This window comes from Diospyros lotus, chromosome 6 (assembly GCF_014633365.1).
Source record: "Diospyros lotus cultivar Yz01 chromosome 6, ASM1463336v1, whole genome shotgun sequence".
NCBI classification, from domain to species: domain Eukaryota; kingdom Viridiplantae; phylum Streptophyta; class Magnoliopsida; order Ericales; family Ebenaceae; genus Diospyros; species Diospyros lotus.
Window position 1 is genome coordinate 5,296,274 of NC_068343.1, and position 13,779 is coordinate 5,310,052.

The 13,779-nt window shown below is 33.9% G+C and overlaps 2 protein-coding genes across 2 annotated transcripts; one reads left to right on the forward strand and one right to left on the reverse strand.

The window, feature by feature from the left end:
- Nucleotides 1-86: 86 nt before the first annotated feature.
- Nucleotides 87-1,729, reverse strand: LOC127803994 (uncharacterized). Its single transcript, XM_052340686.1, has 4 exons — nt 1,535-1,729; nt 981-1,041; nt 689-887; nt 87-511 (listed from the first exon to the last, which is right to left on the reverse strand). Exons 1-4 carry the CDS (start codon nt 1,646-1,648, stop codon nt 469-471), a joined length of 417 nt encoding a protein of 138 aa, XP_052196646.1. The 5' UTR covers nt 1,649-1,729; the 3' UTR covers nt 87-468.
- A 2,909-nt stretch (nt 1,730-4,638) lies between these two features.
- Nucleotides 4,639-6,254, forward strand: LOC127804594 (glycosyltransferase BC10). Its single transcript, XM_052341467.1, has 2 exons — nt 4,639-5,301; nt 5,480-6,254. The coding sequence occupies exons 1-2, from the start codon at nt 4,783-4,785 to the stop codon at nt 6,122-6,124; spliced, it is 1,164 nt and encodes a 387-aa protein (XP_052197427.1). The 5' UTR covers nt 4,639-4,782; the 3' UTR covers nt 6,125-6,254.
- The last annotated feature ends 7,525 nt before the right edge of the window (nt 6,255-13,779 follow it).

A 13,779-nucleotide genomic window follows, 5' to 3' on the forward strand; every position in this document is an offset into this window, starting at 1 on the left:
AATTAATCGCAGAATATGGCATGGATATCCTAAAAAACAGCCAAGAGGGGCAACACATTCAAAGAGTAGAAAATGTGGGTGGTTGGTTATCTTCACGACAGAATGCTCTTTCTATTCCACATAACGGTTAATTCCCAGAACTTATCCACAACAGAAGCAGAACAACCTGTACAAGAACTAATTCAAAATGTAACAAAGTGAAAACACCTTATGATTTTCACATGAATGCAGAATCTATCTGCCTCCAACAAGGTTTTGTTCTCTTCTATTTTCAGCTCTAAAAAGCACCAAGGGGCAACATTTGCCATGATGTGAGTAGAGTTTGTTGCCTGATGGAATTTTTCTCAGTATACATAAATCACTCATCAGCCCGTCTGTCTGAGATCGTTCAACCATTTGCGTCTGACTTCAAAGGGTTCAGTAAGATTCACCCAGTAAAGCTGCTTAACCAGTCACATGGCGATGATCCTACATGTTGGCTTTCCTTTCCCACCGCTCCTTCACATCCAACCTATTGAACAATGTATTTTGAGAGAAAACAGTCAGAAATTACAAAACTAACCTAAAAACCAAGATTGTGCAATCATGAACATGAACATCGGCTTGTAAGATCATTCGCGCCGATCACCATGATGTTATATTGACATTCATATCTGAAATTAACCCCAGTTTAAAGGAAAGATTATACCCCCAATGTAACTTCTGGCGCTTAATTGGCGCACTACGAACTGCGACATTCTCTTGCTGCAAGGAGATAGTATCCTTCATAGAGTTTCCTCCAGAAAACGAAATGCCCGCTTCATCAGATTCTTTACTTAAACTTTCCCTTTCAAAATCATTGGCATCGAGGTTCTTCACATGAGATTTACTACTCACATTCGATGTTCCTACATAAATTTCCCCCATGATTGAGCAACTCTCTCACAAATAAGACCTAAAAATTTAAAAAAGTGATTTAAGACAACTCTAAAAATTGGAACCTTTTGCCTTGTTTTTAATCTTTGATCTTGCCTTGATTTGTAATCGCCTCCTGTGCAGTTCCTATATAAACAAAAAACACGTGAAAATAAAAGTAATTCCTTAACAGTAGTTGTTCAGCAGTAGAAAAAGAGATATTCCATATTATCAAAAATACCAGGCATCTTCTGGAGAAACTGGGTTTCATGGGCGATAGGCTACTCAGGAAATTGACCAGTTACATGGAACAGAGGAATCGGAAACAAAGAACTAAATACATTATGAATACTTTGATTTTTTTCGAAAGGGCGGCCTAATCAAATCTCCAACGTAATTCTGATGAATCAAACTAACTCCAAATTCAGGTTCATAATTTAGCCGCACAGAAATATGCGAAAATTACACGCTAGAGATAGGATGCATCGCGTTACTTGATAATTTAAAAACGTTAGTTTGAGGACGGAGATACCGTTCTACGCTTCAAGAAACTCGAGGCAGACGAAGAATCAGAAGGCGCCGCGATGAAATTCTCAAAAGAAATAGATACAAAACTTAACTTAGGGTTGGAGAAATTAACCTGGAATTTGGATAGCTGCGATTGGGTAACGCCAGGAGGCTTGAAACTGTGCTGCAAAGAAGGCCTCGCCGCTATTGCCGCCTCTCTCCTGTCGCCTTCTTCTTCGTCCGCCATCTCAACCTCTCTCTATCCCCGCTCTGAGCCAAACCCTAATGAACAGTATTCTCAATAGACCTCGCCGTATGGACGCAATCAATCGTTTCCTTTTATTTTTTTAGTTAATTATTCCTAATACCATTTTATACCACAATTAAATTGAATATTTCAGAATTTATCCAATTGGATATTAAATAATTAAATAATATTAAAAATCATCATCAGTCATGGAATATTTTTTTATTAAAATAGAATAAGAGTATATTTAATAATATAAAATTTTATAAAAAATATTCTATCCTAAAAATTGAATTTCATTTTTATTATTTGATAAGTTATATTTTTTATAAAATTAATTTTATGAAATAATTATTAAAATAATATTTAATTTTTTTTATAAAAATTTTCATTTAAGGAGAGATTATTTTTATTTTTATATAAGTTAAAAATTATTTTTTTCTAACTAATTATTATTAAATATACCCTAAATAAATTTTATATCATTATCATTTCTATCTAACATATATTTTAATAAAAATATTATTATCAATCATCATTTCTAATATTATTTTTTAATTATATCATAACGTAACAATTAAAATATTCTCATTTCGCTGTCAATGCAAGAGGCTGCAAAGGAAAAAGCAACATCCCCCAATGTAATTCATTTGCCAAGAAAACTATGCAGGCAGTTAGCTCACGTGGACAATTCAGTTGATCAAGAAAAGACATAAAGTATCTTTCGTGATGAATTTTGGACCAAAATTGAGAATCGAATCTCGTAAGCGGCAGTATAGGGATATCTCTCTCCAAAATAAGGGGGGTTCCTTGTGCACGGTGAATCTGAATCTAACCACTGCGTCTGACTGAATCACCATGATTAACCTCCTCACGTCCTATCGAGATGGATGTAGGGGCATCCGAGATGAGCGATTTCACCTTTTGGACCAATTATGCAGGCAGTGATCCCAAGAACCATCACATATCCCAAGACACTTTAGTACTTTGCTCCCTAATGAAAAATAAGTTTAATTTGCACATTGACACTGTGTTCAATGCAGTTTTTTATTTTATTTTTTATTATATTATAAATAATTTTATTTTATTTTAAAATTTATATATACATATTTCAACCAGATTCCTCATTCTTTTTTTATTTTATTTTCTATTTTATTTATTTATTAATAAATTTTAATTTTATTTATTTTATTTTACTTATAATCTTTACTATTATAAAATTTTATTTTATAATTTAATAATAAATAAAATGGTATTAAATTTTTATAATATTTAATATATTTTTAAATCAATTTACTAATATTTTTTAAATACAATTAGTTAACAAAAATATTTGAAATAATTCCTTAATTCAAAATTCAAAATTAATAATCAAATAGGCATATATACAAAATTAATAATTGAATTCGCACATACACAAAATCAATAATCAAATATATAAAATAATCAAATTGGTACATACACAATATTAATAATCAAATATACAAATCAATAACTAAATATATAACATCACTTGTCTAATACACAAATAAATAAAAAATTCCTCAAAATCATAAACCCAAATTTGTACAAGAGGATGAACAGCCCGTTGTCACTCATTTTACTCTTTGTCGCCAACCGTGATTCGGCTAGTGGTTGTGCCACTTTCCTCTTTTGCCTTCTCTGTAATTTCTCTTTTTTTGAATCTGTTGATCAACTCATCTATAATTCATATTTTTTGGCCAATTTCATCTTCTGCCACCTTTGATTGGATCTCTTTCGATTGTTTTGGAGGGATGGGGCAGATGGCGAGGGTGGGTTGGTCGATATCGCTCACCAAATCTAGTGAGGGTAATTTTTAGTTTTGTCAAAATTTTGGGAAGCAATTTTGGTGATTACGACCAGTATTAAAGGTGAGATTTTTCGTTTGGCTTGCTAGATTTGGACTTGATGAGTGATTGGGCTTTCCCGTTGGAGGGGGATAGCCTCGGCTGGAATGTCAAAGTGTCAACTATAAATTAATATAATTCTCTTAGGTCCATTACGCGTAGCTACAAATTGTATTAATTTTGACCATGACGCTCTAGGATAATTTGTTAATTTAGAGCCGCCAAAGGGTTTAACCCAGAAGGGCCAGAACATGGCCATCGCTTGAATCTAAAGAAATATTGGTTTGGCCAGTTATGTTTGACTAACTAGAAGCGGCAATCTCGAGTACGAACGTTTAACAGGAGAGGGCAGGCTGGCAGGCAGCTGATCATAGAAACAATATATACAAAGAAATTCTACAGGCAGGCGTGCTCAACAAGGAAATTAAAGTGGGAAGTCGCCTAAAGTCCAGCAGTGTTTGGCGCTCTGTTTAAATTTGCTTCATTAAAAAATTAATTAATTATTGTCAAAACGGATGGCTGCTTAGCTGTTCATCTTGGACTAGCTAGGTCGACCACAACCTAATCCTAGTGTACCAGAACGAGACTATTCTTGTCGAAATCACTGAAAGAAAGACTGTTAATTTTCCGAACACGGATTATTGATTTATACTGTTGATGTTTGGGATAATGGGAGTGAAACCAAAGCCCAATTTCACTGTAATGTTTGGTCCACTCCCAACTTCAAACTAAAGAATTAAAGCTACCCAAATTTTGATGATGATAAATTAATGGTACTCTTCAGTAGATTATATATCAACAAAATGAAAGAACATCCACATTCAATTACCATACTAATAGTAATAATCTTAATTGTTAGGACTGTCAAAGATGGAGCTGTTTCGACCTAGCTAGCTGTTCATGCATGCAATACGCAATAGGAGATACGAAGGGCATTGCAATATGCATGAATGAGCATATATATACTAATTAGGGTCAAAAATTCAACACATTCTGTGGATGCATGTGCATGGTTTAGCCATAGTTTAGCGTGCAAGAATGGTTTATACCATTAATTCTCGTGTTGTGTTCGTCTATTTATGATTTTCCAACAAACCTAGCCTAGATTGATGAGAATATGTACTCTCTGCAGAACATGCAAAGCCACCCTTAGCTCTCGCTCCACGCCTTCTTCCCATTTGCTATATAGCTATACATATAAGTACGCATAGAAATAATCTCTCTCTCTCTCTCTCTCTCTCTCTCTCTCTCTCTCTCTCTCGGATCATGAATACAATGACGTCGATCGGTTGGTACAGGCGGCTGTGTGAAACCAGCAAGTTACAGGGAAATCATGTGTTTCACTTCCTTCTCTTGGTTATAGGATTGTCAATAGTCACCATGGCCGGGTTATATCTCAAAAGCTTCACCTTCACCGGACAAGCCTCCCTTCGTCATTCCAATTCTCCGCCACTGTTGCCGGAGAAGCCGGTGGCTGTAATCGTCGCATCCAAGTACAATGCCAATTTCTCTGTGAAAGAGCAGACGCCTCTGATCGTGCACAACATGAGCGACGAAGAGTTGCTGTCCAGAGCATTATCCATGGCTCCGCCGCTTCCTCACAGACTTGTCCCGAAAGTAGCGTTCATGTTCTTGACGATGGGGCCGTTGCCGTTAGCTCCCCTGTGGGAGAAATTCTTCAAAGGCTATCAAGGGTTTTACTCCATCTATGTTCACTCACGCCCTTCTTACAACGAATCGGTTCCTGAAAGTTCAGTCTTCCATGGAAGAAGTATCCCCAGCCAGGTGATCTCAGCTTCTCCAATATTTCTTTCCTTTGCCGTTTCAATCAAATTCTATTATTTTTCAATAAATAATTAACCTTCAAATATTGTTGTAATTAACTTATTATTGTTTTCTCTGAATTTTGGTGTCTAATTTTCGAAATAGCACCTTAACGTTTTATCCACATTGAACGATGCAGCCAGTGCAGTGGGGAACTATGTCGATGATAGACGCCGAGAGGCGGCTTCTGTCCAACGCTCTCCTCCACTTGCCAAACCAGAGATTTGTCTTGCTCTCTGAATCCTGCATTCCACTGTTCAACTTCACCGCCATCTACGATTACCTCCTCCACTCAAATCTCAGCTTCCTCGGCTCATTCGACGACCCGAGGGCGCCTGGTCGCGGCCGCTACAACCGCCGGATGGAGCCAGCCGTTACCCTCTCCGATTGGCGAAAAGGCTCTCAGTGGTTTGAAATTCACCGCGAACTAGCCGTTAAAATCTTGTCGGACCGTAAATATTACCAAACTTTCAAAGATTTCTGTCTGCCAGCGTGTTACAGCGACGAGTTCTACTTGCCGACCATGGTGCACATCCTGTACCCGGAAATGAACTCGAATCGGAGCATTACCTGGGTTGATTGGTCTCGGGGTGGCGCGCATCCGGCAAGATTCGGGTGGGGCGATGTGACGGATGAGTTCTTGAACCGGATTCGGTTCGGGTCGGAATGTACTTATAATGGCAGAGTTACGTCTATGTGTTTCCTGTTTGCCAGGAAATTTGCTCCAGACGCATTGGAGCCTCTGTTGCGGGTCGCTCCTTTGGTGCTTGGTTTTGATCCATGATATGAATCGAGGATTAGATGAGGAAAAAACAATTCTTCATTTCAGATATAATAATACATATATTTTTTTATTTGCATAATCTTTGTAATTGTAATTTTATATATAAATTCCATGCTTCGTAGTTGGTAAACTCGGTTTCTTTAGACAACCTTTTTATGAAAAGTAAGTAAACATTCAAAATAATACATACTGCGTCACACACAAATGTGGATTCAATTTCTATAAGAAAAAGAATATGCATATTCATTTAATTAAAATCAGTCACGTCAATTTCTATAATATAATGACGTGACGCGAATATATTGCGATAGAAATAAATATCTCTTTATTATGTAAGGTTATAATCTGTCTCGCCTCTTGCAAAATCAGGTCACGAGTCATGTATCTATATTATTAGGGAAATTTGCAAAAATAGAACTTTCGGTACTAAACTTTTGAAAAATAAGACACTTTAATTTTTTTTTACAAAATTAGAATTTTTAAATGTGTATTTGACAAAAATACCTCCCCTTTTCAATTAACTCTCTCCTTGTTCTTCATTTTCAATTACACTTCTTCTTCCTTGTTGAGGAGATTTCTAAAGTTCAAGTTTACTTTCTCTGCCTAAACTATTATTCTATTTCATTTTTTATTATTTTTTAATGGCACTTCTTCTTTCTCGTTGATGAATTTGTTGAGAATATTTCTAATGTTTGTTGCACAACGATTATGCGTCTTGCTTTCTCCACCTAAATTGTTATTTTATTCTATTTTTTTATTATTTTTGAATGGCGCTTCTCCTTCCTCATTGATTAATTTATTGAAAAAAAATTCAAAAGTCCGCTACACATAGCGGTTGTGCATCTTGCTTTCTCCGCCTAAGCTGCTATTGTATTCTATTTTTTTATTTTTTCACCTTTTACAAGTTCTCCATCAAACAAGGGTAAATGTTGTCCAAAGATATTAGTTTTAGATATCGGTTGTAGATATCAGTTTAACAGTATCGGTTATTGATAGATATCGGTTGTAGATTTCTGTCGTAAAATACGGTTTTCCAAATTATTGGTTGTAGATATATGTTATAGATATCGATTGATTAAATATATATCAAAAATAACAAAAATTGCATAGAAGCATAAAATGGTTTCTATTATAAAGTTAAAGTGTCCAATAAAAGTGAAGAAAAAGTTGTAGAAAATTAATATCTACATCAAATATCTATCAAATATTATTGAATCAATATCTATTAATAACCGATATTATTGAACTGATATCTATCAATAACCGATATTATTAAACTGATATCTACGACCCTATTCTACGATATCTATTAATAACCGATATTATTAAACCGATATCTATCAATAATCGATATTGTTAAACTGATATATATCAATAACTGATATCGTTAAACCGATATCTACATTAGATATTTACAACAATCGTATTTTACGTCAAAAATCTACAATTGATATATATCAATAACTGATATCGTTTAACCAATATCTACATCAGATATCTACAACAACCGTATTCTAAGACAGAAATCTACAACCGATATCTATCAATAATCGATATTTACATCAAATATCTACGACAACCGTATTATATGACAAAAATCTACAACCAATATCTATGAATAACAATATCTATCAATAATCGATATTATTGAACTAATATCTATATCAAATATTTATGACAACCATATTTTACGACAGAAATGTACAACCGATATTTTTAAATCGATATCTATCAATAACTGATATCGTTGAATCGATATCTATATCAGATATTTATCAATAATCGATATTGTTGAACCGATATCTACAATCGATATCTAAAATTGATATCTTTAGACAACCTTTGTTAGGGGTATGCATTCGGTTATAATCGAACCGAACCGACGAAATTTAATTAACCGAACCGAACTGAACCTAGGCCTATAACCGAACCGAACCGACCAAACCAATACACTAACCGAAATAACCGAAATCGAAATAACTGAATTTAGATTTTCTATAACCGAACTGAAAATCGAACCGAAAAAACCATACAAAAACAAAACCTGCTGACCAATGAAACCTGCTGCTATCTTCCTACAAAAAAATGAAACCATACAAAAAAATGAACAACGAAACTTGCTACTGCTATCTTCCTACAAAAAAATGGCATAAAAACCATACAAAAACAAAACTGAACATATCCTCACAGTAAAAAAAAAATGGCATAAAAACTAATTCAAATCTTATAATATCTTTAATTATTAGTAAAAATTGAAACAATGTCTTTCGATTGTTGGTTATATTGACATACTGCCATGCATACGCTCAAAATAAGAAGAAATCCAAACAATAAATCCAAAACACAGACAAACAAAACAATAAACTCTAAACACAGACAATAAATCCAGAACATATACCAATGGATCTAAATTCAAGAACACAAAGGAAATTACAACAGTTGAAGCAGATCATGGATATCAGCTCCAGAATTAATTAAATCCAAAACACAGACAAACAAGAGTTAAACTTAACAAATTAGTCTTAAATTGAAAACACAAATAAACTTGATGTAATTAAGAGATAATCTAATTTAGACAAATACAAACACAATCATAAATGAAACTGATATGATGAATTAGTATCTTATATTCTCTTTTAACCTCAATTTCTTTTTTAAAAACAACTTCAATTTGCCAAAAAAAACTTGTAGAAAATCAAATCATATAGGATTTTACTTACATTGCAAGATGAAAACATTGAGATCATTTTGAATGAAGTAAGTAATACTGTAATAGTGTCCTAAAAAAGGAAAAACCATACAAAAACCTAATTGAATCTAATGAACAAGCAATGAACAAATGAACAAGAAAGGAAAACCATACAAAAACGAAAACCTAACTTAATCTGAAACAGAGAACTAACTCTCTGTCGTCGACTCGTCGTAGTCGGCAAAACAAAGAAGAAACAAGTTAAGGTTAGGGTTAGGGAATCGCTCACTCTCGATCTCTCTCTCGAGAATGGATGGATGGGCGTAGCGACGACGACCACAAAAGTTATTTCCGACGATTAGGTTTAGGATTAGTGTAATACCCTGAGATACCATAAAAATCTTAATTTTAAACCCTAGAAAATTATTAAAATTTTAGTGAGTATGTAGTGAAATTCATTTAATAATTTAAGTATGTGACCCTAAAGAAATTATTGGAATTTTAAATGTTTATGATGTTTAAATTTATTCTTTAGTTGTATGTAATTAAATCATATAGTATATGCTTATTATATAGTATGCATATTACTGTTATATGTATATGTATGAAAAGAAGTGTAAATATATAGGTATATGTGTGTATGTATGATATAAAGGTATATATATGTATATATCCGTATATATATATATAAAAAAATCCAAAAAATCTGGATTGTAGCAGAGCAGACGCGCGGCTAGAGCATGGCCGCGCCTGCAAATCAATCATCAGGGAGAGGGCGGCATTTAACGCCGAGGTGACCGTTAGAGTGGTTTCCCAAACACGTGGGTGTCTCAATGGGACGTTCGCGGCGGAGCTTTGGCTATAAATAGCCGAGTTCGCGCATGCCCCATTCATCCAAAAATTTCGTGGCTTAGATCGAGCGTTTGGGTAAGAGTTTGTGAGGTTTGAGAGTAGGGTTTTGATCATTTGTTTCGTGGGCAACATTTTTGCTAAGTTTGGTGGCCAACAGAGCAGAGGAGGAGGCAGATCGAAGTTTCGCTGGAAAATTGCATCTTGCCGAAGCCGCGCCTTCAATTGCATATTTAAAGTATTTTGTTTCGTTTTTTCACAAATTTAAGGTTTTTATTGTGTTCGGGAGGTCGGATATGGGGGATTAGAAGCTTCTTTTGAAGCTTTTGGGGGCAACAGCATCACCGGCGGCGTGTGCAGCCACGCGCCAGCGAGTCGAAAGAAGGCGCGTGGCTTGCACGCGCCAGTAAGAAAATAATAAAAAAGAAAAAGAAAAGAAAAGAAAGGAAAATGAAATAAATAAAGAAAAAATAAAAATAAAAGAAATAAAATTTTGCAAAAAAAATTTATTAAATCTGGAATTTTGTTTATGTCATGTATGTGAAAAATATTTCTGGAAAATGTTAAATTAGCCATTTATTTAAATAGTTATTCTATTATGGAAATAAGGAAAAATATGAATTTAATTCAAAAAATTCCAAGAAAATTCCATGTTAGAAATATTATTTAAGGAATATTAGTAAATAGAAATTAGATTTTATGAAAGTCTAGATAATTTTTATGCAATTTTTGAAGAGATAAGGCTTAGAAATAAAAGAAAAATTGAAGAAATTATGAAAAATAGTAAAATGATATTCTAAAAATAAGTTTAATGTTTTAGGAGTCCTTGAGGGCGAGAAGAGTAAGAAATAGCCGCCCGTCATAATTTTCGAGGTCGGCACGCCTTTCGAGACAACTTAACAGTAAGTATACCGTTTCAAGCTTAGTACGATTATAAATGTTTATCTTCGAGAATGCTTACATCATATTGACATACTATGAAATGTATCCATCACGTAGATTGCATCCATGACATGATTATGAAATACATAAATACACGTTGATGTCATTGATCACACGCATATGAGGCCGTAGGGAGTATGAACTGACACCGCTGCCTTACCAAGGGTGTACCCATACACTCCAGCTTCGAAAGAGGTGGCCGCTAAAATGGTAGGTAGTATGAGGGGTGCAGTTGACACCTACGATGAAAAACATTGCATACACACATGACATAGTATTATATACCCTTATTTAGATGGTTCATCATCTAACTTGGATTCGCCCCTGAAACATTTAACGTTCCAGTCGGGACTTGCAGTGGTGATACTGAGGTTGGAGATGTGTAGTGACGCGAGATGTCAGGAAACGAAGAAATGTGCCATGTTATTTTGTAATATGAATAGTTTGAGAATTATGTACATTTATTTTATTTTCAAAAGCTTATGTAATTACTTTGTAATAAGTACTATGTCCAGTTATTCATGTATGTATTGCTATGAGCATGTTCGATTCAGCTTCCGCTTTGTATTTATTTTTTAGTGTAAACATCTCGTCTAGCACTAGATAAGGTCTTAGGGAATTTCGGGAATAATGTAACTTAAAAAAAAAAAAATCAAATTTCTTAAGACATAACACGCTCTAATAAGGTGGGCTGTTACAATTAGGGTTTCGAAATGGCGAGAAAGAAAGAGAGAGAGAGAGAGAGAGAGAGAGAGAGAAAGAGATGAATGAACAAAGAAAATACGGCATAGGGAGGAAAGAAAGGCCGAATATGAAGGATAGAAGCCGATGACGAATGGTGGAGGTTAGGGCTTAATTAGAAATCAGACGGAAGGGAAGGGGGTGACTCTCGCCAATCGGGTAGGGCTGGGGGCTGGGGTTTGGCTCTCGCCTATCGGGTACATGGGGCACTGTTCGATTCCCCACGTGGGCGGGATGGGGGAGGGGTGTTTAATGGTGCAAGACTGGTTCGATTTTTTGGTTATTTTTATCAAAATAACCGAATCAAACCGAATAACTGAATTTTTGAGTAATAAGTAACCGAACCGAACCATTCTTTATAAAAAAATCGAACCGAACTGACCGAACTTGTCGGTTCGGTTCGATTAGTTCGGTTAAACCGAACTCTTGCTCACCCTTAACATTTGTACTTGTTTGATGGAGAACTTATAGAAGGTGAATTAAAAAAAAAATAGAATATAATAATAGCTTAGACGGAGAAAGTAGTACGCATAGTGTGGTGGATTTTGAAATTTTTTTTAGTAAAATAATTAGTGAGGAATAAGAAGTGCGACATTGAAAAATAATAAAAAAAAATATAATAAAATAACAGCTTAAGTGGAGAAAATAAAACTCATAGTCGTTGTATTTGGCAAACTTTAAAAATATTCTTAATAAATTAATCAACAAAAAAGAAAAAGTGCTATTAAAAATAATAATAATAAAATAACAGCTTAAACGAACAAATAAGATGCACAATTACTATGCGATAAACTTTGAAAATATTCTCAACAAATTAAAGAATAAGTGCCATTAAAAATGAAGAATAAGGAAAGAGCTCGTTGAAAAACGAAGATATTTTTATCAAATATATATTCAAAAGTCTTAATTTAAATTTTTAAAGTGTCTTATTTTTCAAAACTTCAGTACCGAAAGTCCTATTTTTGCAAATTTCCCATATTATTATTTGTGACTCGGGTGTCTTACCGATTGATTCGGACAATAGATACAGTCGTCAGTATCGGTGCCCCGCACATGGTGGGAAAAAATCATTCTTGCGGGACCGTCCCGTCCCGTCCCATCTCATTCGGAGCAATGTCAAATAGCTTTTGGGACCAAGACTACTGATTGAAGGCAAGTGCAAAGTGTGATATTTTATCTTTTGTGCTAACAAATTAAACCCTCCATAGTGTATAAATAAATTTAGAAACAAGTGAATTGAGCCGTTTTGAGATTGAAGCTAAACATAAATAATATTTTTAATATTTAAAAAAATACAATAAATACTCTTTAGAATTTAATATCATATTTAATTTTTTTTCATATGATATTGTTGAGATATAACGATAAATTTATAATTACAAGAAGGGTCCGAGATGCCCCTAGGATATAGGTCAAATGGCAAAAAGGCAAATAATATGCCGGCGTAGTTTGGTGGGTCATGAGTTCGATTATTCATCTACACAAAAACTAAAGGTTTAACCTGTAATTTATTTTATTTGTATAATCGAGAACATGAATATAAGGGGTCACATAAGGACAATCATTCTAAAAAAGGTCTATAATGTATTTTATGCGAGTCTTTCGATATTTAAATCAATTTTAATTAAAAAATATAAAAATATGTAGATAACTTATATAAGAGTTATTACATAATTGGAGACCTTTATTTGTAGAGATTGAAATTAACAAATAAAAAAATATTTATATTTTTAATACCGTTTATTCTCACTTTTAAAACATTAATTTAAGAGGTTAATTGGCATGCTTCGATTGAAACTATAGTCAAAGGATCTCCAAAAAACTTATCACTCTCCCATAGAGAATTCTTAACACTTGAACAAAAGTTATCGATAGAATCTCCGAAAAACCTAAATAAAATTGTCTCTCAATCTTTCATGATTTCTTTTTTTATTTTATAGGGTTTTTTGATCTTGTTTATTTTTTAATTTAATTTTTTTTACAAGTAGACCGTGATCTAAAACACATCATTATTGTTATTTAATTTGAATTAAATATTTAAAAATAACCAAATTACTGTACCCTTTTAACGCTTTTTTTTTTTCATATGTTCTTTTTCCTTTTTCTTTCCGTTTATCCTTCATTCTTGACAAACAGCCCTTTTCTCTCGTTTCTTTTGTTCATCCCTTATTTCCAATAGCAACCTCATGCCCCGTGGGCTTGCCATGGCAATCCTCCGTTTCTAATGGTTTAGTTTCTTCCTATCCAACATTATCTTCTACATGCGACTAAGAATGTCGCCTCATTTTGGCATATAATAGACTTATGGTGGCAAGAATGTTTGTTGATCACCAATTATCACTAGTTGTTTCTTTTTTTCTTTCTTTTTTTTTTTTTTTTCATTTTAGATGAAGTCAGAGATAAGAAAGAAAAAGTAGAGAGATGAGAGAAAATG

Coding starts and splice junctions, on each gene's coding strand:
- LOC127803994 (XM_052340686.1), bottom strand. CDS start 1,648: ATGGCGGACGAAGAAGAAGGCGACAGGAGAGAGGCGGCAATAGCGGCG. Junction 1,042..1,534: donor CGCAGCTATCCAAATTCCAG/GTTAATTTCTCC, acceptor TTGTTTATATAG/GAACTGCACAGGAGGCGATT. Junction 512..688: donor CGCCAGAAGTTACATTGGGG/GTATAATCTTTC, acceptor ATTGTTCAATAG/GTTGGATGTGAAGGAGCGGT.
- LOC127804594 (XM_052341467.1), top strand. CDS start 4,783: ATGAATACAATGACGTCGATCGGTTGGTACAGGCGGCTGTGTGAAACC. Junction 5,302..5,479: donor GAAGAAGTATCCCCAGCCAG/GTGATCTCAGCT, acceptor TGAACGATGCAG/CCAGTGCAGTGGGGAACTAT.